The sequence below is a fragment of the Rhodamnia argentea genome, chromosome 11 (genome assembly GCF_020921035.1).
Source record: "Rhodamnia argentea isolate NSW1041297 chromosome 11, ASM2092103v1, whole genome shotgun sequence".
NCBI classification, from domain to species: domain Eukaryota; kingdom Viridiplantae; phylum Streptophyta; class Magnoliopsida; order Myrtales; family Myrtaceae; genus Rhodamnia; species Rhodamnia argentea.
In genome coordinates, this window is record NC_063160.1 from 17,941,628 (window position 1) to 17,953,747 (window position 12,120).

Here is a 12,120-nt window from a genome sequence, read left to right on the forward strand (position 1 = left end):
TATTCGCGCTGCACTTTTCTAAGTGAAAATAATGTTGAAGTGAGAACAAAAAGGAAACAAAAGCAAAACATACATTTTGAGGAAAACTTTACCATGTTAAAAATTCTCGATCTGCCGCGTCATTCTCTTATTATTTAATTTTTCGATTTTTTTTCATTTGACTTCACTTGAAAATAAACTAACTCATACAACATTTGCAACTCCTTGAATACTCTTCATTCACAAACCTTGCGTAATACCCAAAATTTTTTTTTTGAAAAAAAAAATGAAAAAGCAAACAATTCTTTTACGAAAGTTTCGCTGACCAAAGCAGAAAGCTTAGCACGGGGTTTTCATTAGATTGGGAAGAAACCATTAAATCAAACAGCCCAGACAAGCCAAGAAGACCCAGAAACCTAAGATCAAGACCAAGAACAAGAACGAGAACAGAACAGAACAAGAACGGGATCTCTCTCTCTCTCTCTCTCTCCGGGGTGCTGCGATTCTGTGTTGGAAATGAGGAAACGCACGATATATACTTGGGGAGCGGCGATTGTTTGCTTCGTAGTGCTGATGCTAGTGACTCCCGCCATTCCTCAATCGGAGGAATATCATGATTTCGCTGACAAGCGCGAGTTCTTCGGTAATCTTCCCTCCTCTTCTTTCGCTCCGGTTCTTTCACTAGTAAGCCCTAATCCGATCGACCCGGTGTAGTTTGCAGTCACCGTCCGTTAATAGCAGAATTTCCTGTTCTCGCGTTTGACAGCTACTTATCGTATACTCACGTGGAATAAAATGATCAGAGTCTAAGTATAGGATGTGTATGTAGGAAGGGAAGTCTTAACCGAGCGTCGAATTGTTTAAATTGTGCATTTGGGTCTCCAGGCAGTTCCTTAGTGAAGCGGATTTTGTTTGTAATAGCTCCCTAAACTGGCTAGGCGACGTACTTCCTTGAAATTAACGCTGTAGTTCTTGTAAGAAGGACAAGTTTAAGCTAGCGAGGTTAATACATGTTCACCCGAGTTCTGTAATTGTGTCGCGAAGTCTAACTCTGTCAAGGTAGTATTGTTTCGAGTTATATCCGTGGAAATGCTTTTCACGTTCGGCTTGTTTCTATAGTTTCGTGTGTTTCTTCTTCCGCTTTGAATATAATTCATCCGTCCCCTTTAATTTTGCAGGCATACCTAATACGCTGAATGTAGTTTCAAACTTTCCATTCCTTGTTGTGGGTCTTGTTGGTCTGGTACTTTGCTATTATGGCAATTATTTCAAGCTAAGGTAATGCTGTTCTTGTTTGAAAATCCATTGCTTCGCTCTCTAACTTGACCCATCACTTTACGTGTTAGCTCGCAAGGTGAGCTTTGGGGCTGGACATTCTTTTTTGTTGGTGTTGTTGCAGTTGCTTTTGGATCCTCTTATTACCATCTCAAACCAAATGATGCTCGTCTTGTTTGGGATCGCCTTCCGGTAAGTCTATTTACAACTCGCAAACACGAGCACTGCAGAATATTTATTGTTGTTTGGAAATATTGTAGTTCGACAATGTTCCTTCTTTTCTCCTGTGGCTAGATGACTGTCGCATTCACTTCAATAGTTGCAATCTTCATCATTGAAAGGATTGATCAGCATAAGGGAACAGTGTCAATCATACCGTTGCTCATGGCTGGCATATTAAGCATTTTATATTGGAGGCAAGATTGTTACTTCCTACCTTCTTCCTTTTATAGCGTAACCTGATTTATTATTATAGAACAGATGGCAGTTTTATTCTGTAAGCAGGGTTTAGAGAAGTGGATTTTCTTTTTGAGTAGACTTTATTATGTCTTCTGCGGAGTCCTGAACTTCAAAGAAATTGACAATTTGTTTCCATCAAACCACATGCTCAGAGAAGCAGACTGCAATTAGTTCTTGGGTTTCAAGTGTGTAATTGGATGGTGAATTAGGTTGGAATAATGCTGAAGATAGAGTAATGATCATGTGGTTTGCTACCGAAGGTGTCTTCTAAATTACATAATGCATACCTCATTTTTGGAACTAATCTAATTGTCTCTATGTTAAAGTGAAGCTTAGAGGTGTTTGGGGTATTTACTATTTAGCTGCTGCCAACCATTATTTGTGATCTTTTCTCTATATCATTCTTCAGGTTCTTTGATGATCTTCGCCCATATGCTCTTGTCCAATTTCTGCCTTGCATCGCCATACCGATTATGGCTATAATATTACCGCCAATGTATACACATTCATCGTACTGGCTTTGGGCTGCAGGTATGCTTTTATTGTCAACATGGTTTTGTCTGACAGTGCATCACTCCTTTTCCCCTTGTTAAGAATGCCTTTGATTATCACTTTTGCAGCATTTTACCTTATAGCTAAGGTGGAAGAAGCAGAAGATAAATTGATTTACAGATGGACTCATCATATTGTTAGTGGACACACACTGAAGCATCTGTGTGCAGCAATGGTTCCTGTTTTCTTGACACTCATGCTAGCAAAGAGAGCTATAGAGCTAGAGAGGTATACTTTGTTTCTGCTTCATAATTGGCGTGACAAATCCTGTCCATTTTGTATGACAACTCAACAGGTGTTTCATTTGCTATTGAGGAACATTGACGAAAGAAGACTTTAATGGACATTGCTGTGTTTGTACATGCTCCCATTGTCATTTCTCTGGCATATGCCATCGAGTCTTTCATCCTCCACCTTAATCATTGGGCATATCCATCATAACCTACTTTATGAAGTCACAGAAACTTACCTCTCTGGTAGAGCCAAAAAAAAATATCTTGTATGATATGCACCTTTTCTGAATAAACTACTTTCTTTTGTGGCCGGGCCTCGGGGGAGCAGAAGGGGGCTGGGGGTGGTGTGTGTTTTCAGATGAAGTATGATTTACTGTATTTTTTAGAAGTTGTCAAAATGGAGGAAGATTGGAAAAAATTCAGGTTAGTGTACTTGATGGAACATTGGCACTTTAACATTCATTCCGCTCAAAAACTTAGATCTCAAACTATCGGCATTTTATATCTTATAAGTTTGAGCATTTCAAGATAAGGTGTGTAGATGACACATTTCTTCAAATTTCTTCATTTTTTGCCCCTCCGTCCATTGCTGGCTTTGCGATCACATCTACATGTGTTTCTTTCAAGTTTGTTGCTGCTAATGTGATGAAATCTCTCAGTTGGAGGCTACTATAGGTATACTCTCTCATAGATGTGGTGACGTCTCTTAAATGCAGGCAAAGTCTGCTGGTAACATGGAAGGTTTCCTGGTATAGATTTAAAGAGAAGAATTCAAGTGGAGAGAGATACAACTGCACCTATTCAAATGTTTCAGTTGTCGAGTCGTGATGTGCTTTGTACATGCTCTGTCGACAAAGTTCTCCCCATGTATATGGACTGAAGTTCTACTAACACAAAAAATCTTCTAACATCCAGATCATACCAGTTGGAGCTACTTTAATGTGTTGTATATAACAATGGATTTGCTTTATCAAGTCCGCTTTACCTTCGAGTCTTGAACCATGTTTTACATAATGTTCTCTTTAATAAGGCAAATACATCATTGATATGTTTGACATTCTTTATCAGTATATCTAGCATATACAGTTATGTCACAAATATGATTGTAAATTTGTTCCTCGTCGATAAATCATAGAGTTGTCTCTATTTTAATCAATACATCTAGCCCCATGGATTACTCTAAATGTGAGACAGACTCTTGTTTTGAGGCTCTTTTTCTTGGAAAAGTTCTCTGTTGTACCTTACGGCCTTCTTTATCTGACCACAGCGATAACAACATCAAATTTGTAGCTCCTCGAGAGCAATATCAGTTTACAGTCTTCATAATGATTTCTAGTAGCCAGCATATTTTTTTAAATGCATAATTCACTAGAAACGGCTGTTTAAAGTTGGAGAGGTCTGTGGAAATAAGTTCTTTCTGTTGAGGATGTAGTGATCTACCTTGCGATTACCAATGCGACTCTGATTTTTGATTTGAAATCTTTAAAACAAAAGCGAATCAAGGATAAAAAGAACCAAGAATGAAATAATTTCTTTTTAAGTACTTCCACGTAAATAATTTAGCCCGCTACTCCTCCCGATTGCTGTAATATGGCACAACCGCGATATTTGTGACTTCTGTCATGATTTTTTGTACTTGATTGCAGCAAAGTCCATATCAAATGGGAGCAAGTATTGCATGCACATGGTTCATGTGAGCACGCTCCATTCCTACTGTGGTTGAGATGGAGTGAGGTTAGATGCTCCGAATGCATACAAGAACTTTCAAGACTGATGAGTCATTGTATGCCAGATGCAGAACTAGTGTGATTAGCTTCCAATGCACGAACAAGAATCTGAGACATCTTCAAAATCGTTTGTAATATTCGGCCATAGACTCCTTAACTCCTTACCAATAGTCTCGACAAGAGCACGAGCCATCTTTAAAGTGATGGAATCGATTCACATCTCTCACTACTATCTCCCGTCGATAAATTTTAGATATGAACTTGATAGCTGTGTGACAATCTCCGCACATTCGAAGGTTCTTGGTCACGCGAAGTAGAACTCCAGGGTTGGTGTTGAGCAGCCCGAATGCTACGGCTAGCTTTTCGCTGTGTGTTGTGAGGCTCTGTTCCTTCTCTTCTTCGCTAACATCATGCAGAGCAAAACTAGTATCAGGCATATAACCAGCCGCCTTGATCTTGCTAGGCAAATCTTCCAACAACATATATATTTCTTTTGCTTGGGGATGTGATGTGTCTCCTCCAAGAAACAGATGGGCATTCCCATTCACCTCAATCCAACTGCACCCAGGACTTTTCTTCATGCCCTGACTTTTCAGAGTAGCTCTCAAATTGTCCACCTCCGTCCACTTGCCAGCTTCTGCATACATATTGGATAATAGAACATAGTTGCCGCTGTTCTCTGGTTCCAACACAAAGAGCTCTCTAGCAGCCATTTCAGCAATCTCCAAATTCCGGTTCTTGCGGGACGCAGCCAACAGAGCGCCCCAAATGCTTGGCCCTGCTTTCATTGGCATCCTACTAATGAGCTCTGTCGCTTCTACCAATCTCCCAGCACGACCTAAAAGGTCGACAACACAAGCATAATGCTCAACTTTTGGTTCAACTGAATAAACAGTTCTCATACTGTGAAAAAACTTCAACCCGGCGTCGGTAAGACCCGAATGGCTGCATCCAGATAATAATCCAGTAAAAGTGATGTCATCAGGGTGAACTCCAGACTTAATCATCTCCTCAAAAGCTGACACTGCTTCTGCTCCATATCCATGCGATGCATAAGCAGTTATCATTGTATTCCATGCGACCGAAGTTCTATGGCCAGGTTTTAAGTTAAAGAAACAGCGGCGGGCATCTACCAGACTCCCACACTTTGCATACATTGCAGCAAGTGCTATCTGCACTGAAGGATTCGAGTCCAAGCCAGTCCTCCGTGCATAATCATGTATTTGTCTTCCACGATCCAGAGCTGCTGAATGTGCACATGCAGGGAGGATACTCATCACTGTGACATAATTGGGCTTTATCTCCGATTCTCCTCTCAGCATTTCATGGAACACCCTCAGTGCCTTATCAGCCAACCCGTTCTGTGTGTACCCTGAAACCAAGGCGGTCCAGGAGACAATGTTCTTGCACGGCATCCTCCCGAATAAACATTCAGCAGCACAAATGTCGCCAGCTTTCATGTACCCATTTATTAGGGCATTCCAAGACGAAGCATCTCTCTCAGACGTTGTATCGAACAACTTCTGGGCGCTACTCAAGTCTCCACATTTCACGTACATATCAATCAATGACGTCCCTACGTACATATCAAGCTCACAACCGGCTCTCAAACTCACACCATGGACACATCTCCCCATCCCACCATCCGATAAGTCTGCACAACATTTGAGAACGAAGGGGAATGTGAAATTATCACCATTGGAACCGAACCTATGCATTCTACAGTAAACTCGTATAGTTTCCACCGAACACCCGTGTCGTGTGTAAGCCCGAATCATCGAATTGAACAATAGTTGATTGGGATTCTCAACTCTTCCGAACAAAAACATGGAAGAATCAAGATCGCCCGAACTGGCGTACATTGCGACCATTTTTGCCGCGAGGAAGGCGTTGGGCTCAAGGCCACGCAGAGCCATGTGAGCGTGCAGTTGTTGGCCTAGTTTCAGCAAGTTGCAGCCTGTCAAGAGCTCGAAAATGGGCGCGTATGTCGATGGATGGAGCGGGCATTGCACGAGGAGTGGATCCACAAGAGACCGCAACCTGTGAATGGAGAGGGGTTTCGACATTTGGGTGGTGCTCCTGAGGTTGATCCTGCACGTCAAATGATAACTCCAAGCACTGAAGCATGTTGCCCAAGAAGTGAGCTTTCAAATCAAAATCACAGAAACGAACATATACTGACAAAGAAGCTCGCTCTCTCTCTCTCTCTCCCGCCTTGTGTCTATGGCGAGTCGTCAAGAGGAAGCAGCTGTTCCACACATCATGCACATCGAGACGGTTCGAGGGCCAATGGCGAAAGGTAATCACAGGCGATGGGAACAAAAAAGATGACATCTTTCCTTGGGTAACCAAAAGTTTGGTTTTCCAACTTCCATGATATTTTATAAGTCGGAATTGATTTTCACTAAGCAAATTGTTAACTGGAAAAAAAAAAAAAACCACTTCAATGATGTTAAATTGCTTGTGAATGTTTTTTCCCATCACTGTGTCCTTGATATGAACACAAAGTGAATCTTCTTCAGCACATTGCGGTTGCGGCTCAGTTTCGAAGCCTGTCATTGATCGAACCCAGAGCTTGTTCTCCTGCTCCAATTGATCTGACAGGCAAAGAAATCCAGGAAAACAAGCAAAACCTCCCTCGTGCTTAGGGTGAATCTCTCAAGACTCAACCAATCTCATGCATGTCAATGCTCAAAAGATTGAGATGATTAGAGACTACCTAACTCAACTTTGGAGGACGTCCATATCATTTCATATTCATCTGCTAGTTACCATTTTAACTATTTTCAGAGTTGGTTGGCTCTTCGTTGCCCATTTGTTTTAACTATTTAAACTGGTTTTGTCAGTCTGGTGCCAGTTGTTTTGTTAGTCAAGGTCAACTCTCAGATATAGCCAGTTGGCCTTTTTCCCTTTAGACATTGACATTCTGGACTTGGAGAGAGGCACTAATGAACAGATCGTGTGGGGTTGGTCCTCGCCTTCATATTCAACGCCATGGAAATATGTTTTGCCCGTTTTGTGTTAAATACGTGTCTTCGACATGCCAAGGAAGTTTCTTAGGATGTCACACAACGAGCCCGACCCGGCGTCTCTTCTTTTTACCGTGTTCAGATGGCGTGGCACTTGTCCTGTCCAACTCCAAAAGGATTCTACCTTTTTTGACTCGAAAATAACCACAGAACATGAAATTCTCTTTTCTCAGAATAACCCGCTTTCTAAATTTTCCCCAGTGCCCTCCACTGCATTAGAAAGCTGGACGGACTTGTCGAGATCGAGAGAGAGAGAGAGGGTGCAAAATAGGACAACAAGTGGCTTCAATTCAATGGTCATACACGGCAACTTTTGATCCAATTGAGATGACATGTGATGCGATCCCTCCACTTAAAAAACTGGATTGCTCCTTGGTATTTATTCACCATTTCTCTTGTCCCCTTCTGTTGTACCTAGCTTCATTCACCCTGGCATCCGCATCATTTGTGAAACCCATCTTTGCTACCATCTAAGCGTCTCCTCTAGCTTTACCATCCAATGGCATCCTCCTCTATGTCGCCAAGATGGAACTACGATGTGTTCTTGAGCTTTCGAGGCGAGGACACCCGTGAAGGCTTTACGAATTTCCTCTACGATGCATTGCGCCGTCACGGGATCAACACTTTCCTGGACGACCAGCTTCCCAAAGGGGAAGGCATCTCCGCAGAGCTCTCAGAGAAGATTGAAGAATCCAGGATATCCGTTGTCGTGTTCTCGGAAAACTATGCTTCTTCAGGGTGGTGCTTGGACGAGCTTGTCAAGATTCTTGAGTGTAAAGCGACCAAGGGTCATATGGTCAGGCCGATCTTTTATAGGGTGGATCCTTCCGAATTGCGAAAGCAAACCGGCAAAACAGGGGATTATCTAGCCAAACATGAGGACAAGTATGGGAAAGATTCTGAGAGGGTCATGAAATGGAGGAAATCTCTTGAGGATTTGGCTAATTTGGCTGGGTGGCACTTCTCAAAAGGGTAACATTACTTCCTCCCTCTTTGAGTTTGACAGAATAGGTTGGATCCACATATATAGTAGCTACTTTTGAAGTTATCTCCTCGTACTGAATATTAGCATGATTCTTTATCACTGCTATACAACCTGCTCATCTAAGATTGATGGTAATGTCAATCAATGACAAAAGTATATTGACCTAGCAATAAGCTGCAGTTGTATCTTCATTATGAATTTATTTCATGTCCTTTTAAGTCTTGCTGAAACTTGAAACTAACTGGTTTTCTGTTCTTGGTACTATGGGACCTTTTCCTCCTCTTTTTTTTTCTTTTTTTCTGAGCTGATCCACTGGAACTTGCAGGGTTGAATCAAAGCTAATTCAGACAATCATTGAAGAAGTCTCAAGTAAATTGAATCGACCCGCTTTGAATGTTGCAACTCACCCGGTTGGGATACATGACACCCTAGATGGAATTAATCCAATTCTCGGAATTGGTCTGGACGACGTTCGGATGATTGGCTTCTATGGAATTGGAGGCATAGGCAAATCCACCGTTGCCAAGGCCATTTACAATTTGCATGCTGATGACTTTGAAGGTAGCAGCTTTCTGGCAAACGTGAAGGAAGTTTCCAGGCAGCATGGCTTAGTTCAAGTGCAAGAAACACTCCTTTTCGAGATATTAGGGGACTCGAACATAAAGTTGGGAAATGCTGATAGAGGAATAAGCTTGATAAGCAGGAGGCTTTGCTACAAAAAAGTCCTCATCATTATTGATGATATTGATCATCTGGACCAGCTGAGGAAATTGGCAGGGGAGAAAAGTTGGTTTGGCTCGGGAAGTAGAATCGTCATCACCACCAGAGACAAGCATTTGCTAGAAGCCCATGGAGTAGACCACTTTCACGAGGTCAAGAAATTGAATTTTATTGACTCATACAAGCTCTTTTGTTGGAATGCCTTCAAATCACCTAATCCTTCAAAAGAGTTTGAGGACCTCACCTGTCGTTTACTTGATTACGCTAAAGGCCTTCCCCTGGCTCTCATTGTCTTGGGTTCTTTCTTGTGTGGTAGGAATGTGAGGGAATGGGAAAGTGCAATAGCCAGGTTGAAAAGTGTGCCTAACCGAGAATATAATGAAATACTGAAACTTACCTATGACGGTCTTGATGATCTTGAGAAATCTATTTTTCTTGATATTGCTTGCTTCTTCAATGGAGATGACCAAGATTATGTGACAAAAGTCTTTGATGCTTGTAAGTTCTTTCCTGATATTGGAATTAGAGTTCTACTCGACAAATCTTTGATAAGTATTGAACTCAACAAGTTGTCAATGCATGGCCTACTGCAAGAAATGGGGAGGGAAATTGTACGCAAGGAGTCCCCCAACAATCCTGGTGAACGCAGCCGATTATGGCACTCGGAAGACATTGTTGATGTTCTGACAGAAAATTTGGTATGTCTCATGCAAAGTAGTCATTATATGAGTCATTAAGCATTCTACTTACTTTTTAGAGAAAAACAAACAGAATGGCATTTTATTTTGTTTAGTAGGTTTCAGCATGCCGGTGAATCTTCTGACTAAACCATGAATTTGCTTTTCAGGGAACAAATAAAGTGGAAGCAATAAAACTAGTTTTGCCTGAAACAGAAGAGGTATACTTGAATGCCAAAGCCTTCAAAAGGATGAGAAGGCTCAGAGTGCTCATAATTCATAATGCATATGTATCAGGAGACTTCGACTATCTCTCCAACAATTTGAGATGGGTTGATTGGGAGGGATATCCCTTACCGTCTCTGCCAGCCAATTTTCATCCAAAGAAACTTGTTGGGCTCTTCATGCCAAACAGCCACATCAAGGATTTGGGTCAAGGTTACAAGGTTGAAAACTCTACTTCTTTGAAGTTTTCTTCATTCATTTTAACAAGATGACTTTTTGTAGCCAAGCTGATCCCTTCTTGTCCTTTTTGCTTATACAGATTTTTAAGAACTTAAAGCACATGAATTTTGAAGGTTCTGGATTCCTGACAGAGATCCCTGACTTCTCTGAGCTCCCCAATCTCGAGTCCTTGATTCTCACTCAGTGCACGAGTTTAGTTGAGGTTCATGACTCTGTTGGCCTTCTCGACAGGCTTGTTACTCTGAACCTTGAATGTTGCTTTCATCTGAGGAAGCTTCCTACCAGGCTGAAGTTGAAATCGCTCCAGACTCTTCTTCTAACCCGCTGTAGAAGTCTTGAGACATTTCCTAACAACCTTGAAAATATGGAATCTCTGAAGGAACTTCGTTTGTCCAAAACTGCGATAAAGGAACTACCTTCTTCGTTAGGAAACCTTGTGGGGCTAGAGATATTGTGTATATCGGGCTGCAAGAAGCTTGAAGGGCTTCCAAGTGAAATTAATAAGCTATTACATCTGAAGCATCTTCTACTACGTGATTGCTTCGAACTCGGTAAATTCCTAGATAACACTGACGATAAATGGCAAGCACGAGAAACTTCTGATTGTATAAATGTTTCCACAAGTTGCCTGGAGAGCAGAGGGCATCTGGTGTCCGTTCTCCGCGAGACAAGAAGCTTTCCCTCTGGGACTTCCCTTGATGGAAAATTCTCGCCGGAGTTTCCTCTTCTACAATCTCTGAACCTTCGAAACTGCAATCTAACAGAAGTCAACTTCCTCATGAATATGTCTTGCATTTCAACCATGGAGGAGTTAGAGCTCTCACGGAACAATTTTGTCAAGGTTCCTGCATGGATCGGCAAACTTGCCAACTTACAGAAACTTGAATTAAATTTCTGCAGGCAGCTTCAAGAAGCACCTATACTTCCACCGAGCATCGCAAGTGTAAGTGCCATAGAATGTGAGTCATTAGAAGTATTTTCACAGCTATCAAACATGGCCAAGTCCCATACCAAGGATTTTCCCCATGTCAAATCTATCAACCTCACCAACTGCCAGAGACTGGCTGAGAATTTGGGCGACACTGTTGCAAACATTCTTTTGAACCAGGTAAACCTCTCTCTCTCATTATAGATGCACACAAGCTACTAGGCAGCGTATAAAAAATCTAAGGGGTTCTTCTTTTCAGGATCACACATTCAGCCTTACTTTGCCAGGTTGTGAGATTCCAGAATGGTTCAAGTATCAAACCAAGAATGGTTTCTTCTATTTTCAAGTGCCTGAGCTTCTATATGCTGAGCTGGTTGGTTTTGCTCTATGCGCTGTTGTGGCTGAATCTTTTACCTGCGAGCTTCAAGGTATTATCAACGGGGAACTAGTAATTAAGAGTGTGAAGAACTTCGACTCACTGAAGTCAGATCATTTATGGTTGCTGTATCTTCCATGTCCAATAGTTAAGGCCCGGGAAGGTTGCAATTACATAGAATTCTCCCTTGAAGAGATAGATGCTGTGGACTCTTCCATAGAAAAGTTTATAGGGAGATGCGGTCTTTTTCTGGAATTTAAACACGAGGAAAAATTAAACTGGACACTGGAAAACAACCTGATATCGGCGACTCATTATCCGGAGGTAATTTATGATGAAGATAGTGAGGAATCAGAGGGAAGTGCTTATGAGCATAGCGAGGAATCAGTGGGAAGTGCTGATGACCACACTGAGGGGACTGATGCTGGTGGGGATACGATGATGATTCAGAGTACCAGCAAAAAGAGGAAAGAGAGATAAAGGCATCATGTTAAGTAGTCTGAGACAATACTTCGGAATAAAGCGATGAAGGACTAGAAAAATGTACAAACAATGCTTCGTCACGAAGGAGCGAAGAAATGATTTATAGCAGCACCATTCTATTAGCCTTCTTGATTGATTTCATAATCTCACTTCCAGTAAGGACTTGTTGAGACTGGAGATTCCATTTTAAAATCTCTGGTTTAATTAATCTCCTAGCTCCTTCCTTACGCCT

General features: G+C 41.7%; 3 protein-coding genes across 5 annotated transcripts; 2 read left to right on the forward strand and 1 right to left on the reverse strand.

The window, feature by feature from the left end:
- The first annotated feature begins 311 nt into the window (after positions 1-311).
- LOC115747301 lies at positions 312-3,565 on the forward strand. 2 transcript variants are annotated; one of them, XM_048272480.1, is made up of 7 exons: positions 312-622; positions 1,145-1,257; positions 1,326-1,446; positions 1,549-1,670; positions 2,123-2,244; positions 2,334-2,493; positions 3,215-3,565. In XM_048272480.1, the coding sequence occupies exons 1-7, from the start codon at positions 593-595 to the stop codon at positions 3,324-3,326; spliced, it is 780 nt and encodes a 259-aa protein (XP_048128437.1). In that variant the 5' UTR covers positions 312-592; the 3' UTR covers positions 3,327-3,565. The 2 variants fall into 2 exon arrangements, with proteins under 2 accessions (XP_048128437.1, XP_030539261.1); XM_030683401.2 differs by having other exon boundaries at positions 1,158-1,257.
- A 776-nt stretch (positions 3,566-4,341) lies between these two features.
- On the reverse strand, positions 4,342-6,627 carry LOC115747300 (pentatricopeptide repeat-containing protein At3g62890-like). The gene has a single exon (XM_030683400.2). The coding sequence runs from the start codon at positions 6,289-6,291 to the stop codon at positions 4,387-4,389; it is 1,905 nt and encodes a 634-aa protein (XP_030539260.1). The 5' UTR covers positions 6,292-6,627; the 3' UTR covers positions 4,342-4,386.
- A 987-nt stretch (positions 6,628-7,614) lies between these two features.
- Positions 7,615-12,120, forward strand: LOC115747377 (disease resistance protein RPV1-like). 2 transcript variants are annotated; one of them, XM_030683519.2, is made up of 5 exons: positions 7,615-8,226; positions 8,565-9,657; positions 9,807-10,082; positions 10,181-11,209; positions 11,317-11,679. In XM_030683519.2, the coding sequence occupies exons 1-5, from the start codon at positions 7,754-7,756 to the stop codon at positions 11,476-11,478; spliced, it is 3,033 nt and encodes a 1,010-aa protein (XP_030539379.1). In that variant the 5' UTR covers positions 7,615-7,753; the 3' UTR covers positions 11,479-11,679. The 2 variants fall into 2 exon arrangements, with proteins under 2 accessions (XP_030539379.1, XP_030539378.1); XM_030683518.2 differs by having other exon boundaries at positions 7,619-8,226; positions 11,289-12,120.